This window comes from Phocoena phocoena, chromosome 1 (assembly GCF_963924675.1).
Source record: "Phocoena phocoena chromosome 1, mPhoPho1.1, whole genome shotgun sequence".
NCBI lineage: Eukaryota > Metazoa > Chordata > Mammalia > Artiodactyla > Phocoenidae > Phocoena > Phocoena phocoena.
The window spans coordinates 4,136,946-4,149,181 of NC_089219.1; the positions used below are offsets into that span (position 1 = coordinate 4,136,946).

The 12,236-nt window shown below is 44.0% G+C and overlaps 1 protein-coding gene across 1 annotated transcript in view; it reads right to left on the reverse strand.

Annotated features, from left to right (window-relative positions):
• Positions 1-12,236, reverse strand: part of NPHP4 (nephrocystin 4) — a 132,956-nt gene that overhangs the window by 86,330 nt on the left and 34,390 nt on the right. The window contains exon 8 of the mRNA XM_065884328.1: positions 11,604-11,730. Coding sequence (XP_065740400.1) covers positions 11,604-11,730 — 127 coding nt within the window. The remainder of the gene's footprint in view (positions 1-11,603; positions 11,731-12,236) is intronic.

Genomic DNA, 12,236 nt, shown 5'->3' on the forward strand with positions numbered 1-12,236 from the left:
TGGATGAACCTTGAAGACTTATACTAAGTGAAATAAGTCAGTCACAAAAGGACAAATACTGTATGATTCTACTTACATGTGGTACTTAGAATAGTCAAAATCATAAAGACAGAAAGTAGAATCATGGTTCCCAGGGGCTAGCAGGTGGGGAGAATGGGCAGCTTGTTTAATGGGCACAGAGCTTCAGTTTTACAAGAGGAAAAGAGTTATGGGGATGGATGATGGTGATGGTTGTACAACAATGTGAATGTACTTAATACCACTGACTGTATACTTTAAAATGGTTAAGATGGTAAATTTTATATGTATTTTCCCACAAGAAAAAAAGACATTTAAAAAAAAATAGTCAGAATACCACTGAATTGGACGCTTTAAAAATCATATTAGGGTATGTGAATTTCTCCTCAATGAAAAAATATTTTTTTAAAAAAGACAAATAAAAAAAAACACAATTTTTAAAAAGTGAGTTGTTATCTTTCCTAAAACCCTAAGGGAGACCCAACATTCAGGACAAAATAGAAGACTCTGCACCAATTCCCTCTTCTTTAGCAACCTCCACCTAAGCAGACAGTCGGAAACTCAGCAGGTCCTGCGCGCTCGGTGGGGGGCCTCTGACGGTGACAACCTCGGGCTGCAGCACAGCGAGATGTACGGCTGCAATGTGTATACAGCTGCAAGGTGACTCAATCAGGACACGGACCTGGCTCCAGGGTCCAAGGAGGGGTTATTTTGAAAGCTCTCCAGAGAGCCCTCAAGACATCTGTATTTCCAAGTTCTAGAAAGTTTAAATTTATGCCACTTTCAGAGTAAATCCAGGCATGATACCTATGTTAAGCACTGCAGTCTCTGTTATAGGAACTTGTTTTGTTCAAATACTAGCAAATATATAAATAGATTAGAGTTTTACCCCCCAGAGATGTGGGAGAGGGTTATTTTGCTACGTTACTCCCCAGAAAAGAGCTCTCTTGACCCCTCGCAGCCCCGTGGCGATCTGCACTTATCCTGACATCAAAACGCAGCAAAGGACGCTGGGTCTGGTTATTTTTACAGCTACCTTCTTTCCACATCACTCTTATGTTCTAGGCAGTCTGCTTTATCAGCTTTATTCAAACAGCAAACACTTCTGGAGGCCACACTTGCAAAGCTCACGGCATTTCCAAACGGGCCTTCTGCTGTGGGTGCACTGTCCCCATGGACTCAGGTTTCTAGAAGGTACGTTGTCTGGATCAGAAGAACAGTTAACCCAAAGACAAATCACAAAGGCTTTAGTCGTCCTGGCTAACAGATTACAAACAAGGGGTGTGTCTTCTCAAAACTTTTTTCTAGTTTGTGTCGAATGACTACCAAAATATTCAGGACCAAAATAATCCTCTGAGACTCAGGTGACTGGGTATAAACTGGAGGCACTGTTAGCCCAGATGGCCTCTCGCTGATCTAGATAAACACTTGAAAGTGAACAGTCTCACAAAGGTCTATTTCTGATTAAGGAAAATACTTGGGGGACCTTGAAGATGGCGGAAGAGTAAGACGCGGAGATCGCCTTCCTCCCCACGGATACACCAGAAATACATCCACACGTGGAACAACTCCTACAGAACTCCTACTGAAGGCTGGCAGAAGACCTCAGACCTCCCAAAAGGCAAGAAACTCCCCACATACCTGGGTAGGGCAAAAGAAAAAACAGAGACAAAAGAATAAGGACGGCACCTGCACCAGTGGGAGGGAGCTGTGAAGGAGGAAAAGTTTCCACACACTAGGAAGCCCCTCCGCGGGCGGAGACTGCGGGAGGCGGAGGGGGGAGATTCGGGACCGCGGAGTAGTGCACAGCGACGGGTGCGGAGGGCAAAGCGGGGAGATTCCTGCACAGACGATCGGTGCCGACCGGCACTCACCAACCCGAGAGGCTTGCTGCTCACCCGCCGGGGCGGGCGGGGCTGCGAGCTGAGGCTCGGGTTTTGGTTTTGGACGGAGCTCAGGGAGAGGACTGGGGTTGGCGGCTTGAACATAGCCTGAAGGGGTTAGTGCACCACGACTAGCCGGGAGGGAGTTCGGGGAAAAGCCTGCACCTGCCGAAGAGGCAAGAGACTTTTTCTTCCCTCTTTGTCTCCTGGTGCGCGAGGAGAGGGGTTTAAGAGCGCTGCTTAAAGGATCTCCAGAGACGGGCGCGAGCCGCGGCTAAAACCGCAGACCCCAGAGACGGGCGGGAGACGCTAAGGCTGCTGCTGCCGCCACCAAGGGGCCTGTGTGCGAGCACAGGTCACTCTCCACACCCCTCTTCCGCGGAGCCTGTGCAGCCCGCCACTGCCAGGTTCCCGGGATCCAGGGACAACTTCCCCGGGACAGCGCACAGCGGGCCTCAGGCTGGTGCAACGTCACGCCGGCCTCTGCCGCAACGTCACGCCGCCTCTGCCGCCGCAGGCCGGCCCCGCACGCAGTGCCCCTCCTTCCCCCATCCCCCAACCCCCGGCCTGAGTGAGCCGGAGCTCCCGAATCAGCGGCTCCTTTAACCCCGTCCTGTCTGAGCGAAAAAACAGACGCCCTCCAGCGACCTACACGCAGAGGCAGGGCCAAATCCAAAGCTGAGCTCCTGTGAGCTGTGAGAACAAAGAAGAGAAAGGGAAATCTCTCCCAGCAGCCTCAGGAGCAGCGGATTAAAGCTCCACAATCAACTTGATATACCCTGCATCTGTGGAATACCTGAATAGACAAGGAATGATCCCAAATTGAAGAGGTGGAATTTAGGAGCGAGATCTATGATTTTTTTCCCTTTTCCTCTTTTTGTGAATGTGTACGTGTATGCTTCTGTGTGAGATCTTGTCTGTATACTCTTGCTTCCACCATTTGTCCTAGGGCTCTATCCGTCCATGATTTTTTTTTTAAAATTCTTTTTCTTAATAATTAAGTTTAATTGTAATAACTTTATTATACTTTACCTTCGTTCTTTCTTTCTTTCCTTCCTTCCTTCCCTCCTGTAGACAACGAATCACCCCAAATTGAGGAGGTGGTCTCTGGGAGCAGGATTTATGATTTTTCCCCCTTTACCTCTTTTTGTGAAGGTGTATGTGTATGCTTCTGTGTAAGATTTTCTCTGTATAGCTTTGCTTCCAACATTTGTCCTCAGGTTCTATCCGTCCCTTTTTTTTTTTCTAAATATTTTTTAATTCAATAACTATATTATACTTTATTTTATTTTTACTGTATCATCTTTCTGTCTTTTTTCCTTCTTTCCCTCCTTCCTTCATTCCTCCCTCCCTCCGTCCCTCCCTCCTTTCTTTCCTTCTTTGCTTCTTTCTTCCTTCCTTCCTTTCCTCCTTTCCTTCTTTCTTTACTCATACTTCTACTAATTCTCTCTACTTTTTCTCCCTTTTTCTCTGAGCCGTGTGGATGAAAGGCTCTTGGTGCTCCAGCCAGGAGTCAGGGCTCTGCCTCTGAGGTAGGAGAGCCAACTTCAGGACAGTGGTCAACAAGAGACCTCCCAGCTCCACATAATATTAAACGGTGGAAATCTCCCAGAGACCTCCATCTTAACACCAGCACCCAGCTTCACTCAACGACCAGCAAGCCACAGTGCTGGACAACCCATGCCAAACAACTAGCAAAACAGGAACACAACCCCACCCATTAGCAGAGAGGCTGCCGAAAATCATAATAAGGCCACAGACACCCCAAAACACACCACCAGACGTGAACCTGCCCACTAGAGAGACAAGATCCAGCCTCATCCAGCACAACACAGGCACTAGTCCCCTCCACCAGGAAGCCTACACAACCCACTGAAACAACCTTAGCCACTGGAGACAGACATCAAAAACAACGGGAACTACGAAAGTGCAGCCTTCAAAAAGGAGACCCCAAACACAGTAAGATAAGCAAAATGAGAAGACAGAAAAACACACAGCAGATGAAGGAGCAAGATAAAAACCCACCAGACCTAACAAATGAAGAGGAAATAGGCAATCTACCTGAAAAAGAATTCAGAATAATGATAGTAAGGATGATCCGAAATCTTGGAAGTAGAATGGACAAAATGCAAGAAACAGTTAACAAGGACCTAGAAGAACTAAAGATGAAACAAGCAACGATGAACAATGCAATAAATGAAATTAAAACCACTCTAGATAGGATCAATAGCAGAATAACTGAGGCAGAAGAACGGATAAGTGACCTGGAAGATAAAGTAGTGGAAATAACTACTGCAGAGCAGAATAAAGAAAAAAGAATGAAAAGAACTGAGGACAGTCTCAGAGAGCTCTGGGACAACATGAAACGCACCAACATTCGAATTATAGGGGTTCCAGAAGAAGAAGAAAGAAAGAAAGGGACTGAGAAAATATTTGAAGAGATTATAGTTGAAAACTTCCCTAATATGGGAAAGGAAATAGTTAATCAAGTCCAGGAAGCACAGAGAGTCCCATACAGGATAAATACAAGGAGAAACACGCCAAGACACATATTAATCAAACTGTCAAAAATTAAATACAAAGAAAGCATATTAAAAGCAGCAAGGGAAAAACAACAAATAACACACAAGGGAATCCCCATAAGGTTAACAGCTGATCTCTCAGCAGAAACCCTACAAGCCAGAAGGGAGTGGCAGGACATACTGAAAGTGATGAAGGAGAAAAGCCTGCAACCAAGACTACTCTACCCAGCAAGGATCTCATTCACATTTGATGGAGAAATTAAAACCTTTACAGACAAGCAAAAGCTGAGAGAGTTCAGCACCACCAAACCAGCTTTACAACAAATGCTAAAGGAACTTCTCTAGACACGAAACACAAGAGAAGGAAACGACCTATAGTAGCGAACCCAAAACAATATAGAAAATGGAAATAGGAACATACATATCGATAATTACCTTAAATGTAAATGGACTAAATGCTCCCACCAAAAGACACAGATTGGCTGAATGGATACAAAAACAAGACCCTTATATATGCTGTCTACAAGAGACCCACTTCAGACCTAGAGACACATACAGACTGAAAGTAAGGGGATGGAAAAAGATATTCCATGCAAATGGAAACCAAAAGAAAGCTGGAGTAGCAATTCTCATATCAGACAAAATAGACTTTAAAATAAGGACTATTAAAAGGGACAAAGAAGGACACTACATAATGATCAAGGGATCGATCCAAGAAGAAGATATAACAATTGTAAATATTTATGCACCCAACATAGGAGCACCTCAATACATAAGGCAAATATTAACAGCCATAAAAGGGGAGATCGACAGTAACACATTCATAGTAGGGGACTTTAACACCCCACTTTCACCCATGGACAGATCATCCAAAATGAAAATAAATAAGGAAACACAAGCTTTAAATGATACATTAAACAAGATGGACTTAATTGATATTTATAGGACACTCCATCCAAAAACAACAGAATACACATTTTTCTCAAGTGCTCATGGAACATTCTCCAGGATAGATCATATCTTGGGTCACAAATCAAGCCTTGGTAAATTTAAGAAAACTGAAATTGTATCAAGTATCTTTTCTGACCACAACGCCATGAGACTAGATATCAATTACAGGAAAAGATCTGTAAAAAATACAAACACATGGAGGCTAAACAATACACTACTTAATAATGAAGTGATCACTGAAGAAATCAAAGAGGAAATAAAAAAATACCTAGAAACAAATGACAATGGAGACACAACGACCCAAAACCTATGGGATGCAGCAAAAGCAGTTCTAAGGGGGAAGTTTATAGCAATACAAGCCCACCTTAAGAAGCAGGAAACATCTCGAATAAACAACCTAACCTTGCACCTCAAGCAATTAGAGAAAGAAGAACAAAAAAGCCCCAAAGCTAGCAGAAGGAAAGAAATCATAAAAATCAGATCAGAAATAAATGAAAAAGAAATGAAGGAAACGATAGCAAAGATCAATAAAACTAAAAGCTGGTTCTTTGAGAAGATAAACAAAATAGATAAACCGCTAGCCAGACTCATCAAGAAAAAAAGGGAGAAGACTCAAATCAATAGAATTAGAAATGAAAAAGGAGAAGTAACAACTGACACTGCAGAAATAAAAAAAATCATGAGAGATTACTACAAGCAACTCTATGCCAATAAAATGGACAATCTGGAAGAAATGGACAAATTCTTAGAAATGCACAACCTGCCAAGACTGAATCAGGAAGAAATAGAAAATATGAACAGACCAATCACAAGCACTGAAATTAAAACTGTGATTCAAAACCTTCCAACAAACAAAAGCCCAGGACCAGATGGCTTCACAGGTGAATTCTATCAAACGTTTAGAGAAGAGCTAACACCTATCCTTCTCGAACTCTTCCAAAATATAGCAGAGGGAGGAACACTCCCAAACTCCTTCTACGAGGCCACCATCACCTTGATACCAAAACCAGACAAGGATGTCACAAAGAAAGAAAACTACAGGCCAATATCACTGATGAACATAGATGCAAAAATCCTCAACAAAATACTAGCAAACAGAATCCAACAGCACATTAAAAGGATCATACACCATGATCAAGTGGGGTTTATTCCAGGAATGCAAGGATTCTTCAATATACGCAAATCTATCAATGTGATAAACCATATTAACAAATTGAAGGAGAAAAACCATATGATCATCTCAATAGATGCAGAGAAAGCTTTCGACAAAATTCAACACCCATTTATGATAAAAACCCTCCAGAAAGTAGGCATAGAGGGAACTTTCCTCAACATAATAAAGGCCATATATGACAAGCCCACAGCAAACATCATCCTCAATGGTGAAAAACTGAAAGCATTTCCACTAAGATCAGGAACAAGACAAGGTTGCCCACTCTCACCACTCTTATTCAACATAGTTTTGGAAGTTTTAGCCACAGCAATCAGAGAAGAAAAGGAAATAAAAGGAATCCAAATCGGACAAGAAGAAGTAAAGCTGTCACTGTTTGCAGATGACATGATACTATACATAGAGAATCCTAAAGATGCTACCAGAAAACTACTAGAGCTAATCAATGAATTTGGTAAAGTAGCAGGATACAAAATTAATGCACAGAAATCTCTGGCATTCCTATATACTAATGATGAAAAATCTGAAAGTGAAATCAAGAAAACACTCCCATTTACCATTGCAACAAAAAGAATAAAATATCTAGGAATAAACCTACCTAAGGATACGAAAGACCTGTATGCAGAAAATTATAAGACACTGATGAAAGAAATTAAAGATGATACAAATAGATGGAGAGATATACCATGTTCTTGGATGGGAAGAATCAACATTGTGAAAATGACTCTACTACCCAAAGCAATCTACAGATTCAATGCAATCCCTATCAAACTACCACTGGCATTTTTCACAGAACTAGAACAAAAAATTTCGCAATTTGTATGGAAACACAAAAGACCCCGAATAGCCAAAGCAATCTTGAGAACGAAAAAAGGAGCTGGAGGAATCAGGCTCCCTGACTTCAGACTATATTACAAAGCAACAGTAATCAAGACAGTGTGGTACTGGCACAAAAACAGAAAGATAGATCAGTGGAACAGGATAGAAAGCCCAGAGATAAACCCACGCACATATGGACACCTTACCTTTGATAAAGGAGGCAGGAATGTACAGTGGAGAAAGGACAGCCTCTTCAATAAATGGTGCTGGGAAAACTGGACAGGTACATGTAAAAGTATGAGATTAGATCACTCCCTAACACCATACACAAAAATAAGCTCAAAATGGATTAAAGACCTAAATGTAAGGCCAGAAACTATCAAACTCTTAGAAGAAAACATAGGAAGAACACTCTATGACATAAATCACAGCAAGATCCTTTCTGACCCACCTCCTAGAGTAATGGAAATAAAAACAAAAATAAACAAATGGGACCTAATGAAACTTCAAAGCTTTTGCACAGCAAAGGAAACCATAACCAAGACCAAAAGACAACCCTCAGAATGGGAGAAAACATTTGCAAATGAAGCAACTGACAAAGGATTAATCTCCAAAATTTACAAGCAGCTCATGCAGCTCAATAACAAAAAAACAAACAACCCCATCCAAAAATGGGCAGAAGACCTAAATAGACATTTCTCCAAAGAAGATATACAGAATGCCAACAAACACATGAAAGAATGCTCAACATCATTAATCATTAGAGAAATGCAAATCAAAACTACAATGAGATATCATCTCACACCAGTCAGAATGGCCATCATCCAAAAATCTATAAACAATAAATGCTGGAGAGGGTGTGGAGAAAAGGGGACACTCTTGCACTGCTGGTGGGAATGTGAAATGGTTCAGCCACTATGGAGAACAGTATGGAGGTTCCTTAAAAAGCTACAAATAGAATTACCATATGACCCAGCAATCCCACTACTGGGCATATACCCTGAGAAAACCAAAATTCAAAAAGAGTCATGTACCAAAATGTTCATTGCAGCTCTATTTACAATAGCCCGGAGATGGAAACAACCTAAGCGCCCATCATCGGATGAATGGATAAAGAAGATGTGGCACATATACACAATGGAATATTACTCAGCCTTAAAAAGAAATGAAATTGAGCTATTTGTAATGAGATGGATAGACCTAGAGTCTATCATACAGAGTGAAGTAAGTCAGAAAGAAAAAGACAAATACCGTATGCTAACACATATATATGGAATTTAAGGGGAAAAAATGTCATGAAGAACCTAGGGGTAAGAGAGGAATAAAGACGCAGACCTACTGGAGAACGGACTTGAGGATATGGGGAGGGGGAAGGGTGAGTTTTGACAGGGCGAGAGAGAGTCATGGACATATACACACTAACAAACGTAGTAAGGCAGATAGCTGGGGGGAAGCAGCCGCAAGGCACAGGGATATTAGCTCGGTGCTTTGTGACAGCCTGGAAGGGTGGGATGGGGAGAGTAGGAGGGAGGGAGACGCAAGAGGGAAGACATATGGGAACATATGTATATGTATAGCTGATTCACTTTGTTATAAAGCAGAAACTAACACACCATTGTAAAGCAATTATACCCCAATAAAGATGGTTAAAAAATAAAAAAATATAAATAAAAAAATAAAAAAAAAAAAAAGAAAATACTTAAAACATACACCCAGGCAGGCTGGGTGACGGATGATACCGAGAACTTTGTTTTCGTTTTTGAGGTGTGACGATGGTATTGCAGGGAAGTTTTACCCCCATCTTTTGGAAAGATCTACTGCACTGTCCACAGAGGAAATGACACGGGGTCTAGGATTTGCTCTAAAATAACCTGGGAGGAATGGGGACAGGAGAGAAAGGCAGAGACAAGGCTGGCCAGGAGCTGATAACTTCTGAGACTGGCGATGGGTACATTCATTGGGTTTATCGTACGCTTCTATCTTTATATTTGAAATTCTCTATAATTAAAAAGGTCAAAGAAAAGAATGTACATGCTGAAATGTTTACAGTAATCAAAACAGATGCGATTGTGACTGGAATTGGCTTCAAAATGAACCAAAATGGGTTGTGCAAGAGGGTATGGACAAACCAAGACTGTCCACAAAGTGGATAACTGCTGAAGCTCCTTGGGGCTTATTTTACTATCCGGTCTGCTTTTGTTTACACTTGGCATGTCCACCACGTAGAGTTTTTTAAAAGGAAAGAAAAGGGAGAAAGGAATTTGCAGGCTGAATGCACCCGAAGACACGCTCCATAATGGACTGCAGAGGGAAGCGGGAGCATGCCAGCTGCGACACGTCCCTCCAAGGCCGAGCCCTGACCTCGCAGGAGGCCCAGTGGGCCGCATCCCCTCCTGGGACACTCCTCGGGGAAGGAGCGAGAGCCCGTATCGACAGCCTCAAGCTAGCTTTCTCCTGTACGTCTAAGTCTGGTTGTGGTGGAAATGCCTGATTTGGCTTTCACCCCCCGGAATGCTAACCCATCCTCACTGTTCCATGCAGCAAGTAATTTGTGCGGAAATTCATTTCAGACACAGGAACATTTCCTCTCCAGATTACACTGAAGAAAGTACACTTGATGACAGTAAAACGGAGTCCAATATTCCACGTTAAGATAAACCTCCACATCAAAAAGAACTGATGAGCTATTTCAAGCCACATTCCAAGAGCTCCACAAGCAACAGCGCGTGGCGGATCCACCTGTCAGCGGGTAAGCATTTCAGTGAAGAGTTAAAAAATAACAATCGAGGGTTGGGTAAGACATAAAGTTTCAGGACACAGGCTCTATAATCACAAGCGAATTGTAATTAACGTTCTCGAGGGGACACAATCTAAATGTAAATGAGTGGAGAGCCAGGCCCTCTGCTCCTCAGGGGCTCCCTCTGTACCGACCCCCTGCCCACGCCCAGTGGCAGCACCAGGGATGTTGCAGCTGAGCCGGGCGAACTTCCCCCCAGGATGCGGAAGCCCCAGAAGCCCCTCCCTCCCGGTAAAGCTCCACCCCAGGCCCGGAGCGCCTGCCCCCGGCTGACACGCATATCTGCATACAGTTGCATTTTAGCTGAAATTTCTGGTAACAAAGAAAGAAAAGCAGAGCTGGCAACAAGAACTTTGTGAGAACAACGGACATCATTCGTTCGGCTATACTCAGAATACCTGCCTCTGGGTCTGCTCACCTGATTAGGACTCTGAATTACACGAGGTACAGACATCGGAGAGGTCAGTTCACTGCTACCAGAGGAACTAACACAGCAGCTGTGCCGACACCCCATTCTCCTTCCAAAGGCCCCCCAAGACCGCTCCCAGCCCCCTGCTCTTGCCTCAGCTGCATGGTGATGCAGGCAGACTGACCACCACATAAGGTGTCTTGTTGGCCTATTTTTATTTTTAATTTACTTGTTAAATTGATATTTGCTTTTTCAAAAAAAATCTGAATCTTTTTTTTTTTTTTTTTTTTTTTTTTTTTGCGGTACACGGGTCTCTCACTGTTGTGGCCTCTCCAGTTGTGGAGCACAGGCTCCGGACGCACAGGCCCAGCGGCCATGGCTCACGGGCCCAGCCGCTCCGCGGCATGTGGGATCTTCCCGGGCCGGGGCACGAACCCGCGTCCCCTGCATCGGCAGGCAGACTCTCAACCACTGCGCCACCAGGGAAGCCCAAAAATCTGAATCTTAAGAATAGCATGACTTGGGTTTTCCGAAAAATCTGCATCAACGATGTAAATGATGTCTCTTTGTTACATTTCTTCCAACTGAATCCTATAGATTCTCACTCTTGGTTCTGACATGGGCACATACAAAGTCCACTCTAAGAAAACATTCATTTCTTGCGCAGATTCAAGCTTTACTACACTTAGTATCATTTGAAAAAGGCATTAAAATGGTCTCGTTTTTTCAAAATAATTATCGATTCAATAATTACGAATTAATGACGTTAACGATGCACGATGCCTGTTTACTGAACTGTTCAGCCAGCTGCCGGCAGGGTGTCTGTACTGTTACCATAGAGATGGGAAATGATTAGAACAAAGCTATCACTTGGAACAAGTGTTTTCTGGAATCATGTTGCACGCTTGTTATCCATATTGTTAATAATAATCACACTGCTTTTAACGGAAGAAAAATGAATGGTGACTATGCTTGTCCTGCGCGCGTAGAGCCCGTCGCCAGGCGGCACGCGAAACAAGCTGAGGGTTCTTACGTTGCCGTCCGCTCCCGAAGGGCTGTTAAACACGTACTCCAGCTGAAAGACGATGGTGAACGCGGGCTGACAGACCATCTCAGGGAGCTGGAGGCGGCTTCTCAAGACCAGAGTGTGGTTTCCAGATCTGCGCCGAGAACACACAGAGGGGGCGTGTCAGGCGGTGCTCCTGCTGCCCGGCACCCCACCCGCCCTCAGCTCGGGCCCCGCGGCACCGGGCGCTGCTGCTGCGGTCTGGTACGGTGAGTCCCCCAGGCAACGGCACTGAGCCCTTCTGGGTGTTTGGCCGTCAAGGTAACTTCCCAAACCAGAGCCTCTCTTAGGTGCCGCAATCAACACTCTCCCAAACCGCCAGCAGTGGTATCAGGAGGGCGGAAGGTCTCCAGGGAGGTGCCCCCTCCGAGGCCGGCTTCCGTCCAGCTTCACATATGGAACCCCTAGGCGATGTCTCCGATTGTGATTTGAGACGCACAGGACTGAACAGAGCGGCAGAACTTACTGCCCTCTGGTTCTGTGTCATGTGAGAAAGGGATCACAGGGCGCATCTGGAGGAAAGCACGCCGGGGCTCCACAGCTGGAAGCATCTGTAATGCTAACTCCAAAGCCCGTCGTGGCACAAAAACCAGGATCTTT